Source organism: Alosa sapidissima, chromosome 12 (genome assembly GCF_018492685.1).
Source record: "Alosa sapidissima isolate fAloSap1 chromosome 12, fAloSap1.pri, whole genome shotgun sequence".
In the NCBI taxonomy this organism is placed as follows: domain Eukaryota; kingdom Metazoa; phylum Chordata; class Actinopteri; order Clupeiformes; family Clupeidae; genus Alosa; species Alosa sapidissima.
Window position 1 is genome coordinate 29,406,221 of NC_055968.1, and position 15,000 is coordinate 29,421,220.

A 15,000-nucleotide genomic window follows, 5' to 3' on the forward strand; every position below is an offset into this window, starting at 1 on the left:
TTTGTCTGGAAGAGATATGTCGGCAGTCATGGTTGTTTGGCGGTGAAGTATGATTGATTTGACCAGTAGGTGTGGTATAGGTTATTCACAAGTGGCTACATGTAGGTAGAGCCAAATGAATGATGGTACTGTCAGGCTTAATTGTGGGATTTCTGTATTGGTAGTTGTATGGTGAGGTGTTGGGTGCAGTTACGGTAGTGGTGTGGTGATATTAGGCTGGTTACGGTACGAGAGGCTGGTGAATTCCCCGGGGCTGTGTGATGGCTTGCAGGCCAGGGGGGTTAATGTGATTGGCCTGATGTGGTTGTGCGGACACAGGAAGTGCTCCCCACAGGAAGAGAGGCGCAGGAATGATCAGAGTTCTTTATTAAGCCCCAAACCCAGGGGAAGTCTGCGCAACGTCACCGCATAGACAGGGGACGGAAAGCAGACCCCGTCAGACACACACACACACACACACACACTCCTACCTGCACACACATGTATGTATGCATGCATGCATTCATAGACATACATACCTAGGCATTCATGCATAGCATTTCAGGATCTCCTCCTTAGCCTTTGCTCTCTATCACATACATACACACATCCCCCACGTACATGCAAATCAGCTTTTCCTCCACACACTCTCCTTTCCCCCTCTCTCTCTCCCTCGCTCTCTATGCCTCTATCCCTATATCCTCCACTCCCTAACTGTGTTTTCTGTGTAAACAGACACACACATTCATTCAGGGCCTATTTTTGCTGGGACTCTCCTGAAAGAGCATGTGTGTGTGTGTGTGTGTGTGTGTGTGTGTGTGTGTGTGTGTGTGTGTGTGTGTGTGTGTGTGTGTGTGTGTGTGTGTGTGTGTGTGTGTGGAGAGGACTGGACTCTGTTTCATATCCACGTGGACTGTCATGATCTCAGCGCGGTGAGATTAATCACCCTTCACATCAGTCCCCCGTCACCACCGGCTCAGGCAGGCCAACCCTGGGAAGTGAGCTTGCGGACGGTTGTGAGGACGTTGTCGAAAGGTTGTGGGGGAGCCTCCAAAATGATAAATGCGTTCCCTGGTTCAGTTTGTCATTGGAAACTTAGGTGCAGTGGAGAAGGCCAGAGACAGCAGGCCCGGATTAAAAGCCTGGGCCTCAGGTAGTTGTGAGTACCCAGGGTTGGGCTCTCTGAGAGCGGGTGATTGATCGGAAAAGTAGGATGGATGGTTAGGGTGCGGAGGGTAGTGACTCAAAGTAGGTATTTTTGGCCAGAGTACAGAGACTGCAGTGCAATGTAATTGCAGGTTAAACTGACAGGTAGCCAAGGTATTGGGTGGGGCATTGAGACATTAGCTGTTTGTGTACGAGGATTGCTATGGGTATAAGAGGCACCTTGTTGATTTGATGTCTGTTTAATGTCCGTTAGCCAGGAGTCTTTAGTCCAGTAGCATGCTAAGATGCAGTCAGGTCTGCTTTTGCAGGCACGGTGACATCTCTCTGCATTAAGTGTGCTTGTGTCTGTGTGTGTGTCTGTGTGTCTGTGTGTGTGTGTGTGTCTGTGTGTGTGTGTGAATGCTCACTCACAGGAGTATGATGAAGAATGGGGCAAGAAGATCCAGACGGAGAAGTTCCGCTGGCACAACTCACAGTGGCTGGAGATGGTGGAGAACCGGCAGATGGACGAGGCGGAACCCTTCATGTATGGAGACGACGGAGAACCCTTCCTGCACAATGGAGACATCCTGGAGCGCCCGGACCTCTTCTACAGTGCAGGTGAGGGAGACACACTTTTAGTCTGTGCGTATGTGTGTGAAAGGATGTGAATACAATAGAGCACTAATGGAACTGTGTGTATGTGTGTGGTGGACATGTATGAAGGTACAATATAGAAGTGTGTGTGTGTGTGTGTGCGCGTGTGCATGTGCATGTGCATGTGCATGTGTGCGTACATGTGTGTGTGATTGATGTGTTGTGAGTGACAACAGTGTACCAGTCTCAAGCGGTGTATTCCCCGCTATGTTTCTATCAGATGGCATCATCCCCACAGATGGAACCATCAGCCCAGAGTTCTACACAGACTTCCAGAACGGAGACATGGTGGGGAGGTGAGTCTGCACACACACACACACACACACACACACACACACACACACACACACACACACACGCTTAAAAGGGCATAGGATGTGGGCCTCACACAGTGTACAGTAGCCCTGAGCATCTCTGTCTGTGCTGTTCAGCTCCCGCCAGGCTTCCCCACCCCACCTCCACTCCCAGCTCCCACAGCTTTGAGGAAGCGTTATTATGAGGAGAGGGGGATGAGGGGATGGCTTATCTGCTATCATTCAGTCTCCAGTGCCCCTGAGCAAGTAGTGTTGTCTCTGTGGTGGAGCGGCCTCATCTTAAAGCCCAGGGATCAGCTGTGTGCTGGGGGTGGTGCTGGGGGTGGGGGTGCAGGGTAGCGCTGGGGGGCCTGGGGACCGGAGGGCTGGGAGTGGGGCTCTGATGATGATCCCAGAGATCCCAATAATAATCACTGGGGCCGGGCTGCCATCATCACCGAGGCCTCCCACTCCCACTGCAGGGCAGCTTCTCAAGACTGTTGGCTTTGGCAAGGGTTGAGAGACACACACACACGTACACACACACACACACACACACACACACACACACACACACACACACACACACACACACACACGTACATATACACACACACACACGTACATATATACACACGCACACCCCAATACAAATACACACCAAGGAATGGCAGCTTGTAGACAGAGAGGCTATAGGGCAGCTGAAAACATATTCTGGCTAATTGTGGCTTCCAGGATGTGAACAAACGGAGCGAAGTGAAAAGAGAGACAGAGAGAGAGAGAGAGAGAGAGAGAGAGAGAACAGAGAGGAGAGAGAGAGAGAGAGAACAGAGAGGAGAGAGAACAGAGAGGAGAGAGAGAGAGAGAGAGAGAGAGAGAGAGAGAGAGAGAGAGAGAGAACAGAGGAGAGAGAGAACAGAGGAGAGAGAGAAGAGAGAGACTTTTTTCACAGCTCTGTGGGAGTGATCCTTGTTAAACTGGGGTGTGAGAGTTTGGGGGAATTACAGGCCCCCGGGGGCAAGAGAGTGAGCGAGCGAGACACAGACAGAGTGTGTGTGTGGGTGTGGGTGTATATATATGTGTGTGTATATACAGTATGTGTGTCTCTGTGTGTGTGTGTCGTCGTGGGACCTTCACACAATAAAGAGAGGGAGGGAATGGGATTAGACCCAATATATGAAAGTGTGAGAGGGATTTAAGGCAAAACTAATCAAACAGACACACATACAGACTTCATGTCAGCATCAATCAGGGCAATCTTAAACGACTTTTACTGTCTGTCAGGGGTGCACTGGACTGTTGTTTACTTGCGTGATTACTTGAGGTCTGTTAAACCAGGCTGTCGTATCACAGCCAGCAGCACTGCGAGTCAGGAATAATGGTCTCAGTTGCACAAACCAACGCATACATGGACAAACCCAGGTGTGCACTGTGAGGCGTGTGAAGTGGTTAAGCAGCTGAAGTCCCAGAATCCCTCTGAGCAGATGTGTTTGGGGAAGGGCTGGTGCCTGTCTGAGAGAGCATGTCATTGGTCCATGGAAGGATGACCTCATCGCCTCAGAAGACTAACGTCTGGAGATGGACGGCCTCATGAAAGACACACATGAAAAGCACAACTATTTGTGTATGGGAGTGCGAATGAGTTGGGAGTGTGGGAGACGGAGACTGTGTGTGTAGTAGAGAGAGAGAGAGAGAGCGAGAGCGAGAGTGTCTCGTATACTGATTAGAGAACAGTGTTTAAGAGGACTAGAGTAACCTGAGAAGTGACAGCGGAGAGATCAAAGCCACGACACCAAGGAGTGGAGGAGAGGGGAGGAGAGGAGAGGAGGGGGGGGGAGGAGAGGGGAGGAGAGGAGAAGAGAGTGGAGGAGAGAGAGGAGAGGAGGGGGGGGAGGAGAGGAGAGGGAGAGTTTTCCTCTGTTCCTGGACCCCCTGCTCTCTCTCCTCACCTCTGCAGGCCCCAGAAGAGCCGCAGGGGCCACACTTGAAATAGAGGCCCTTTTGTGTCCAAACACACACTCAGACACGCCTCTCTCTCTCTCTCTCTCTCACACACACACACACACACACACACACACCGGGCATTCAGTCAGCAGCTCTATCCTGGGACGGAGAAGTGCTTACACAAGTTGACACCAGGGACACGCGTGACCCAGAGGAACAGTTCGAGAGACTGACGGAGGAGTAGAGGAGGCGGCAGAAATGTTGAGGGATGTAAGAAGTGAGGGCATGGGAGCAGTGAGGAGGAGGAGAGATGGAGACAGAGGAAGATGAAGGAAACGGAAGGCTGAGAAGAGAGATGGGGAGACGGCTCTGTGGGTCAGTGTGAGGGCTAACGTGGACGTCAAAGACAGAGAGGAGGAGGCTAATGTGTAGAGAGAGAGAGAGAGAGAGAAGGCCAGTGTAAGTGTAGGAGAAAGAGATAGAGAGAGAGAAGGCCAGTGTAAGTGTAGGAGAGAGAGAGAGAGAGAAGGCCAGTGTAAGTGTAGGAGAGAGAGAGAGAGAGAGAGAGAGAGAGAGAGAAGGCCAGTGTAAGTGTAGGAGAGAGAGAGAAGGCCTGTGTAAGTGTAGGAGAGAGAGAGAGAAAGAGAGAGAAGGCCAGTGTAAGTGTAGGAGAGAGAGAGAAGGAGAGAGAGAAGGCCAGTGTAAGTGTAGGAGAGAGAGAGAAGGAGAGAGAGAAGGCCAGTGTAAGTGTAAAGGAGAGAGAGAGAGAGAGAGAGAGAGAGAGAGAGAGAGAGAAGGCCAGTGTAAGTGTAGGAGAGAGAGAGAGAGAGAGAGAGAGAGAGAGAGAGAGAGAGAGAGAGAGAGAGAGAGAGAGAAGGCCAGTGTAAGTGTAGGAGAGAGAGAGAGAGAGAGAGAGAGAGAAGGCCAGTGTAAGTGTAGGAGAGAGAGAGAGAGAGAGAGAGAGAAGGCCAGTGTAAGTGTAGGAGAGAGAGAGAGAAGGCCAGTGTAAGAGAGAGAGGGGGGAGAGGAGGGCAGAGAGCTAACGTGTGTGTAAGTGATGGCTGGAAGTGATTTGGCCTAAAAACAACAGAGTGTTATGGGAGCAGGTAGGGGCAACGCAAACAGCTCATATTTTAACAGCTAGAGAGGGAGGGACAGAGGGAGAGAGGGAGCCAGGGGGGATAGATAAATAACAGACAGAGGGAGGGAGGGAGAGAGTGTTGTCGTTCATCGTCTATCCGTCTCTCAGCTGATCTGTGCTGCTCAGAGGGTGTTAATGAAGTGGTGTGTTTTAACAGACTGTACTGAACAAACACACACACACACACACACACACACACACAGAGAGTTGTATGTCTGTAAGTTGTTGTCTATGTGTCTGTAAAACTCACTGTAGACAAATATTAGTCATCATGAAGTCATGAGTCCTTGTTTGTCATGAGGGACAGTTTCCCTTGTTTTTAGGTTTTAGGGTTGGTTCTCTTTTCGGTGTGTGTGTGTGTGTTTGTGAGTGTGTGAGTGTGTATTTGGTGTGGTGAGTTTCTGTGTGTGTGTTTGTGTAGTGTGTTATGTTGCGTGAGTGAGGTTGGAGCGCCCCCCTGTGGCTGACTGATGAGAAGAGCCGTATGCAGCGATGCTTCCGCAGTGAAGAGATCTAAGACCACTCTATAATCTGACATGTCGTTCTGAAAGGAACGTTTTCAAATTCTTCCCCCCCCCCCCTCTGTCTTGTGTTTAATTGTATAGTTTTATTGTTTATTGATATTAAAAACAAGTAATAGAATGCACAGACATATTTGGAAGATTTCACCTTTCCTTCATGAAATATACAGTTTTAGTTTTATTTATCCGACAACGACGATGATTTATAATCAGTATAATCTAATTTGTGTTGAACCGGGGGAAAATGTGATTGGCTAACAAAGCTGTCTGTCTGTCTGAACAGCTCTGTGTCAGAGGGGTTTGTCCAATCAGCTGGGACTCCGGTCCGACCCACCACAGCCTATGGCTTCCGCCCAGATGAGCAGTTCTACTACGGCTACGGAGCGTCACGATGAACACACACACTCACGCGCTCCTCCCCAACACCAGAAGACGCTAGCGCTGCGTCTTCACAACGTCCGCGTACTATCACCCACTGTACTATACCGCAGCTAAGCAGCAACATAGTGAAGACACAACACACACACACACACACAGTCCTTACTCTGTTTGAGCAACGTCACAGCCTTTGCTGTTTCTACTGTACTTTACATATGTGTGTTTCTCTTGTGAAGGTGTGATCTGTGTGTGAAGTGTCAGCTTGTATTTAAGCTGCCGTGCGTGTGTGTGTGCGTGTAACTGAACATGGCCAGTCTGTTGCTATTACTGTTCACACCACTCTCATTGGCATCTCTCATATCCTGTAATGTCTTAATATTGACTCTAAACCTGGTGTTTGAAAAAGTCTTAATATATACTGTAGATACGCTGCACACTTTTGATTGTATTGTATTTGGCTGACCAAGGAGGAGATTGTGTGTACTGTATGTGTGTGCATTTCTGCGTGTGTGTTTACGATTGTGTGTCGGCGTGTGTGCGGGTTGTGCTGAAACAGGGTCATAAATGCAGACTTAAGGTTTTACTAGTTTTATGTGCAATAGGGTTTATTACCTGCATGATGTCTCCACACTTCCCTGCCCATAGCATTGAGAATGACTGAAAGAGTGAATTTAATCTGGTACTTTAGTCTTACAGGCACCAGGGGGCGCCATTGTAGTATTTTTTTTTCCTGCTGTGGTTATGCATGATGCAGAGTAGGTGTAGTTCATGACTGTCTTATTTCTCCATACATTAAGCATACTTAAGCTATATGTAAGCTCTCTCTCTCACACACACACACACACATAGGAGACTTTCATTAATCCTTTGCACATGCAAGCACACACTCTGGCTACTGGTTATTGACTTTAACTCACATTTAACCACATGGAGACATACTTACTATTTACTTACACTATACTGTCTGTAGATGATGTATTTGTGCACATTGAATCCTAAAGGCCTCTTCTCTGAGGCACCATTTGACTGTAAGCTGTTGTCCTGTGCCAGACTTAGCTCAAGAAGAGGAAGAGGATACCCTGTCATATTGCCTTTGTTGCTGGTTAACAAGACATTGTGTTTGTATAAAAATAATAACACATTTCATATTTATTTATAGTCTTTTTTTTTTATTCGTTATACATGTTTTTCTCTCTCTCGCCTGTGGGAGCTTGAAAGGGTTCTATCTTAAACTTGTGAATGTCATCTGATTCTGTTTTATATAAGAGGTCTTCCTCTCAGCCTCTGTGGTGCACTGCTGGAAATAAACACTAAATCTGAAGACTCCCAGTCTCAAGTTTATTTGGGCTGTGTGTGAGATTACTTTCAGTCACAGGGTTTTATTTCTCAGTGGAGGAACTGGATAATCACTGAAAAGGATGATCAGTGGTAGACCGCTCAGAGGCCTCGGAAGTGGGCAGATACCTGGGGGCAGACGTGGCCTACTGGTTAGCGCTTCGGACTTGTAACCGGAGGGTTGCCGGTTCGAACCCCGACCAGTGGGCCACGGCTGAAGTGCCCTTGAGCAAGGCACCTAACCCCTCACTGCTCCCCGAGCGCCGCTGTTGTTGCAGGCAGCTCACTGCGCCGGGATTAGTGTGTGCTTTCACCTCACTGTGAGTTCGCTGTGTGCTGAGTGTGTTTTACTAATTCACAGATTGGGATAAATGCAGAGACCAAATTTCCCTCACGGGATCAAAAGAGTATGTACTTATACTTATATACCTACTGTGAAGTTGTCCAGTGTTCCTTTCCATCAGAGAAGCACGTGGCAATGGCGAAACCTCAGGCCTCCAGATCAAGAGACATCTACTCATTCTGGATGGGGGCGGGGCAGCGTGGTGAGCCATTCCATTCATACCTGACCTCTCCTAACCCATTTTTCACTTTCGGTCACAACAACATCACTTAGGCAACCTACAAAAACAAACCCACTCCTATACAAGTATTTATCCTGATTTCAGTTACGTATTTATTTGGGTTTGTTATCTTTTTACACGGACATGGCAAACTGTGGGACGATAATCTGAACTGAGGTCAGGTGTATAGGCCGGATCCTGTTGCTCTGCCAAGGACGTGTCCCCGAGGCAAACTGGTGAGGGAACGGTTTCATTGCATAGTTTCAACCACAAAAAAAAAACAATTAAAGCTGCAACTCTTATGACTGTAAACTAAAACTTATCTGACCAGCACTATTTTCACACTGCTTGAGACATCTAGTGTCCACGCACACACACACACACACACACACACACACACACATTGTTAGAAGAAAGGTGACCACTCTGGACTCTGCAGAATGACTGGAATGGTGGGCTTCAAGTTTTCCGGGTGTGTTGCTTTTTTACTGTGGAATTCTAGGCCGCCCAGGGCAGGGCGTGGCTACAAGTGTATTGTAAATCAACTCAACAGGGAAAGTCACACATTGTTAAGTCATTCTATCATTCAGAAGGCAGCAGAATGTCATGTGCACACACATACATACATACATACATACATACATGGGTCTTATAAATGTACTGTAGCCACACAGGATCCCACGCATCCAAATGCTTCACCTGTTGATGATCCATGTACTTCATGTAATACAAACACAAGAGACGATTTGGTCCAAGTTGCAGAATGACGAAAAGCCATCTCCAATAACAATCAGAATCACAAGACCTAAAATCTCACCATTCTTCAAATGCTAGAGATTATAAAGCATAAGGACAGATGAAAACCACACATAAGCATACCTTTGGCTGCATAAGGCAATGTTCTCTTACATGTAAACGCACACAATGAAATATTTCCTTAAAACAGGCAATGGACGACTACATAAATGACATGTAAATGCAGTAAAAGTGTTGTGGTGTTTTCTTCACAAAGATTAAGGTCACTTTCCTTCATAACGACAAATTAGCTGTAGAAATCCAACACGCTTTTGAGGGAAAAATGATTTAAAGACCCTAATGAATCACTTGGTAGTCTGTACAAATTCCTCACATATATAATTAAATAAATGTATTAACCACAATAACTAAACTACCTACAGATCCCACGCACATTCAGTTAAAATCCTCTGAATATCCCTTTATAGCCAAATAGCCAAACCATATGCTTGGTTTAATCAAAACATTTTATGACTCTCCAGATACTAAACAAATATCTGTTCACTGATCTAAACTGGGGTGGGGTGGCTAGACTCACTGAGTTTTCAGAAGGAACAGAACTGACTGGTAGTGCGAAAGTTGGTGAATTAGCCATTGTCAGTGTCAGTCCAGATAAAGATCAGTGGGGGAGGTTGGATTGATATCCACAACCGTGACAAAAAGGAATGCTTGGTCCAGGGTTTATGTTGTAACAGTGCATGCCTTGCAGTTCTCTCCACTCTTTTTGCTGAGTCACATTTGGCCGTTTTTGACTCTCATTCACTGGGGCTTTGTGGGTAATGCCGCACAGGTTCCTCCACCTCGATGACCTCCACTATCAGGTCACGGATCTCCTTTACGCTGTCCATGACATTGGCGCTCTCCCCAGCTGAAGGCGCCTCGTCCCTGGCCTCAGGACCAGCTGGTTCCGCTGGTTCCGCTGGTTCCGCTGGTTCCTCCGGTGCCGTGCGTTGATCTGTGCCGCGGTCAGGCGCGGTCCCCTCGGTGCCGCTCTCCTTGGGGTCTACGCATTCCTCCACCTCAGCTGATCTGGAGTCAGCGGCGCCGGCCGGGGCAGCCTCGACATCTGCGCACTCTTCCACCTCGGCTGACCCGCGATCGGCAGCGCTGGGCGCTGCGGACTCGGCATCTACAGACTCCTCCACCTGCGTCTCGCCCGCCTCCGGCTGAGGCTCGTCCGTGTCGCTCGGGTCAGTGGCGGCCTCCCCGTCATCCACGACCAGCTCTATTTCCGTGACCTCGGTGGCGTCGTCAGGTTTGACGGTCACCTCATCCACCAACGTCTCCACCCCTACTGGTGAACGGTCGTCAATACATTCCACCACTATGCACTCTTCTACGCCCAATTCCACTGGCACAGGCTTGGCATCCACGCTCAGCTCCACCTCAGCGTCACCTGGCAAAGGCTCACTGGCAGTGATGACCTCCACAGCAGGGTCGGAGGTCAAAGAAGGGTCACTTTCAGGCACAGCATTCTCCCCTGTGGCATCTACGCTCATCTCCAGGGCAACAGTCTCCTGAGTGACAGATGGAGGGCTCTCCTCAGCATCTGCCTTGCTGTCCTCAGCAGTGTCAGCGTTTTCGGGCGCAGCCGCAGGGGGATCCACACAGGCCTCAGCCGGAGCAGGGGAGACGGGTGTGGGGCTACCCTCAGGGACCTCCACCTGACTGGGGGGCTCTGCGGCAACTGCAGCCTCCTCGGGCAGCTTGTCTGGTACATGCGCTTCAGTCACTGGGGCGCTCACAGTTGCAGGCAGCGCGGGAATGTCGAATGATGTTTGTGTAGCGATTGTGTTAGCCGTGTCTGAACTCTCTACAGCAGCCTGGCCTTCGTCGACCGTCGTTTCTGTGGTAACGGCACTCGGCGGAACTTCAGCCATCTCCTTGGAGACCGAAGATATGACATCAGCCACGACGGTGGCTGCCACCGTTTCCTCTGTTATAGCACTAGCTATTTCCACGGCAGCGGTCTCCGTGGTTACAGGAGCATCGTGTTCCGGTGTCACACTCTCTGCCACAGGTTCCTTTGTCATTGCGTTAACAGACTCGACAACGGGACTGGTGGCTTGCTCAGCTGCTGCCGTGGCGGCACCGGCACCGGCCGTACCGGGACTCTCGCCTTCCCTGGCCGAAGGATTCACCTGAGCGGGCGCTAGCGTCTCCCCCACCTCTGCCTGCTCAGACGCTGCTGCTGCATCTGGCTTGGTTTCCGGGCTGCTCTCATCCTCCTCCTCGGAGACGGGGCTGCAGGGCGCGCTGGTGCAGGGGCTTCCCTCGCTGCCGTTGCCCAGGAGCGGTGAGGTGGGCTGGGGCTGGCGGCTCAGGAGGCTGTCCACCCTGGCAGGGCTGCCCGGCGTGGAGCCGGGAGGGGTGGAGCGCAGCGAGTAGATACTGGACTGGCTGAAGTGCTCCCTGCTCAGCTCGGAGATCAGGTTGTACCGCTTCATACTGACAGCCTCTTTCACCACTGAGGACAAGAAAAAAGGAGAGGGAGAGAGAGAGAGAGAGAGAGAGAGAGAAAGAGAGAGAGAGAAAGAGAGAGGGAGAGGGAGAGGGAGAGAGGGGCAGATAGTAAAGAGGAGTGTCAGTAACGGCATAATCACATGTGCTCCATTAGGTACTATCTATCTATCTCTATCTATCTATCCATTAGGTACTTTGCTATTAAAGTGAAATCCATGCTCCTGGGCTGAACTGATCTGGGAACAGAAACACTGGTCTAGCTGAGCTGATCTAGCCAGCCTACCTTTAGAGACCTCTGTCTCCAGGACCTGCAGCAGTATGCCCTCGTAGACATTCTCAACGGTGATGAATGGAGCATGATCAGCAAAGATGTACTGCTCAAACTTTGGAAGCTCCTGCAGACAGTAGGACAAATGAATGCACACCGTCAAAATGAAATATGATCATAATAATATCTAACAATACAGATTATTTTCACTGAGGATGAGTCAGGTACAGGCATCTGCTTTACAATTCAGTGTGTGTGGGGGATTTCATATCTGGTTGGGCTTTTTTAGAGTATATTTTTTTATATAATTATGTATCTTTGCCTGAGGGGGAGAGAGGGAGAGAGAGATGGGGTAGTGTGTGTGTGTGTGTGTGTGTGTGTGTGTGTGTGTGTGTGTGTGTGTGTGTGTGTGTATCTGGTTGTTTGTAAGTATACTTTTTGTACAGTATATTAATAAATGTTAGCCTTTATTATGATAGGACAGTTTGACATTGACAGGAGGCGAGTGGGAGAGAGAGAGATGGGGTAGGATCAGGAAATGACCCAGACTGGACTCGAGCCTGTGGTACAGGCACTGCAGCCAGTTAAGTATGCATGTGTTGAATGATGACGTACATGTGTGACGGTGGGGGCGAGGTTCCTCCTCATGCTGGGGAGGGTGATGTCCATCAGAGCCTGGTGGAAGATCCTTTTCCTCACTGTACTGCTGTCATAGTCATATTGCTGGCAAGAACACAAACGCACTTCTTATGTAAGCAGGTTCACATGCAAATACAAAATAAATGTGTGTGAGAGAGAGTGTGTGTGTGTGTGTGTGTTTCTCACCTTCAGAACCCTGTTCTTTGCTCTCTCCATGGCTAGCGCCCAGTTCTCAGGGTTGTCGTCTAAAGCCTTCAGTAACAGCAGCTCAAAAGTGTAGCTCATATTTTCCATCAGCTAGAGAATGCACACACATATTTAGAAGAAAGCAGTATATTGTCATGGCAATATCAATTACATCAAGAATGGTCAGGTTTTTTTGTATGCTGTGAATCTGAATTGTGCTATTGTATTGGACTATTGTATTGTGTGTATGTGTATGTGTGTGTGTGTGTGTGTGTGTGTGTGTGTGTACCTGCTGCAGGTCGATCTGTGTACTGTGGACGAGGCCTATGACGTTGGTGTAGTTGAATCTCTGCTGCAGCTCCTTCAGCTGGTCCTGCAGGCTGCTCACCCTCTGGTAGCACGTCTGCAGATTGGCCTTGCTCATCCCGGCCAGCGCCTGGACAAGAGACACGCCACCGGACACACAGTCAACAGAGAGGCCATCAGACACGCCGCCGGACACACAGTGAACAGACAGGCCATCAGACACGCCACCAGACACACAGTCAACAAAGAGGCCATCAGACACGCCACCAGACACAGTCAACAAAGAGGCCATCAGACACGCCACCAGACACACAGTCAACAAAGAGGCCATCAGACACGCCACCAGACCAGTGTTGTAATGTAACGGAGTACAAATACTTCGTTACTGTACTTAAGTAGACATTTCACGTATCTGTACTTTACTTCGCTTTTTAAATTCATGTCAACTTTCACTCCACTACATTTCCTAGATAAAATGTATACTTTTACTCCGTTATATTTCCACTAAGCATCTTCGTTACTCGTTACTAAAACATAAAATTTGAAGAAATGTGTGCGACTGCAATAAGGGAGGTTTGGCGAATCACTGCTCCTAGATTGCATTACGCACGCTCCGCGCTCTATTTCAGCGCGTGTTTGTTGCTAAAGGAGGAGGAGGACGCACTGAAACTGAAACCGCCATGGAAGCAAGAGCACCTACTGGAGGACCTCCCGTTATCATAGACGACCACCCCGACGATAGTGGTGAACTCGGTGAACAGGGTAGTGGTGAAGAGAACGTCATACACCTGTGGCCGTATTTGCAAGAAATGTTTCTGTACATTGGCAGCTTTCTGTGTAGCTGAACACTCCGCTACCTGCCTCAGCGGCCTGTGAAAGGCTATTTAGCATCACAGGACTTGTCTTCAGTCCAGGAAGAGTAAGACTGAATCAGGCCCGGGGTGGGTAATCGGGAGAATTCCCGGTGTGCCGCTTCACTTTTGGGCTGGTCGAGGAAAAAATATTGACATTTGTCACGTTAGTCTATCTTTTCTTAAAGTAGGACACGTTCCGCATTCTGTGCATGACACCAATGCCTCTGCATGGGTTGTAGCCTACGTGAGGGAGTTCTCCCCTCCCAAAAAGAGTTGGTTGGGTCCATACAGCCCGTCTTTATCAAAAAGTTTTCTCAGATACGGATAGCTGAGCCGGCCCTACAGTAGGCTAGACACAAGCGTCAGGTAGAATGGATGGTAGAAAGTGGCCAGGAGAGACTGAGCAGAAGATCAACCAGTCGACCACTGAAAATGATGAGCCCGAAATTAGTGATGAGAAGGCCATGACTACAGGGACAAGTAGACAGGATAAATTAAAGTTATTTAATGTAAGAAAGAGCAATTACCCTACATGATAAACCTATATGCCTTGTTTGCTCAGAAGAGGGTGTAGTAAAGGAGTAGGCTAAATCACCAAACAACAATATACCCTACCCATGCAAAAAACATGTAGCCTAAACATTAGTTCAATATGCCTCTTTGTGGAAGCGTGGGATTTCAAAGGCTACATTTCAAAGGCTTTCTTTCTTTCTTTCTGTTTTGTTAACTTGTGGAATAGTGGAATATTTTTTGTTAACTTCTCAGTTGAAGTGAATTATTATATAACCTTTACACATTTGTTGAACCATGGTACTAATAAAAACTACAGGATAGTAAGAGCTGAAATGTTGCTTCATTTATCCAATTTCCACCACTATGGAAAACGTGGGCCGGTCTTGGGCCTGAAACTCCCAGGCACTGAATTCTGGCAACTTTGAAAACCAGCTTCTTTTGAAGATGAACAGACACCTTTTCAGTTTCAACTAATGACTGGCATATTAGTAGTTGCTGGACATAGGTGGCCTGTGTGTGTGTGTGAGATGGTGACCTGGGGAGTAAGCCCTAGAAATGCTCATACCACATGACCAAAATGTTCTCCCTACAAGCAGGTCATTTTTAAAAAAAAAAGAAATAAGTTATTTATTTTTCATTTTTACCTGAAGTTCATACAAAAGTGAAATTTCTTGATGAGTGAGATTAACCTAACCTGGGAACCCTGAATATGCTTTATGCTTTACTATAAAAAAGCCAAAATAAAGTTCACAATAAAAGTTCAAAATAAAACCGCTTGCTTTTTACTTTTTACATTTACTTCAAATACTTAAGTACATTAAATATCAGAAAATTACTTTTGATACTTAAGTACAGTATATATCAGATACTTTAAGACTTTTACTTAAGTAATATTCTAAAAGGTAACTTTCACTTCTACCAAAGTCTTTTCTAGTCCGATACTTGTACTTTTACTCAAGTATTGCTTTCTAGTACTTTATACAACACTGCACCAGACACACAGAAAACAGAGAGGCTAT

At 48.0% G+C, this 15,000-nt stretch overlaps 2 protein-coding genes across 2 annotated transcripts in view; one reads left to right on the top strand and one right to left on the bottom strand.

Moving 5' to 3' along the window:
- The window catches only part of kifap3a (kinesin-associated protein 3a), a 23,710-nt gene extending 16,328 nt beyond the window's left edge, over positions 1–7,382 (top strand). The window contains exons 18-20 of the mRNA XM_042056348.1: positions 1,560–1,746; positions 2,003–2,078; positions 5,965–7,382. Coding sequence (XP_041912282.1) covers positions 1,560–1,746; positions 2,003–2,078; positions 5,965–6,076 — 375 coding nt within the window. The 3' untranslated portion in view covers positions 6,077–7,382. The remainder of the gene's footprint in view (positions 1–1,559; positions 1,747–2,002; positions 2,079–5,964) is intronic.
- Positions 7,383–8,046: 664 nt separating this feature from the next.
- Positions 8,047–15,000, bottom strand: part of niban1a (niban apoptosis regulator 1a) — a 24,704-nt gene continuing 17,750 nt past the window's right edge. The window contains exons 10-14 of the mRNA XM_042056347.1: positions 12,598–12,744; positions 12,309–12,419; positions 12,099–12,206; positions 11,499–11,610; positions 8,047–11,219 (exon numbers count right to left, since the gene is read on the bottom strand). Of these exons, the coding sequence (XP_041912281.1) occupies positions 9,508–11,219; positions 11,499–11,610; positions 12,099–12,206; positions 12,309–12,419; positions 12,598–12,744 (2,190 nt within the window). The 3' untranslated portion in view covers positions 8,047–9,507. The remainder of the gene's footprint in view (positions 11,220–11,498; positions 11,611–12,098; positions 12,207–12,308; positions 12,420–12,597; positions 12,745–15,000) is intronic.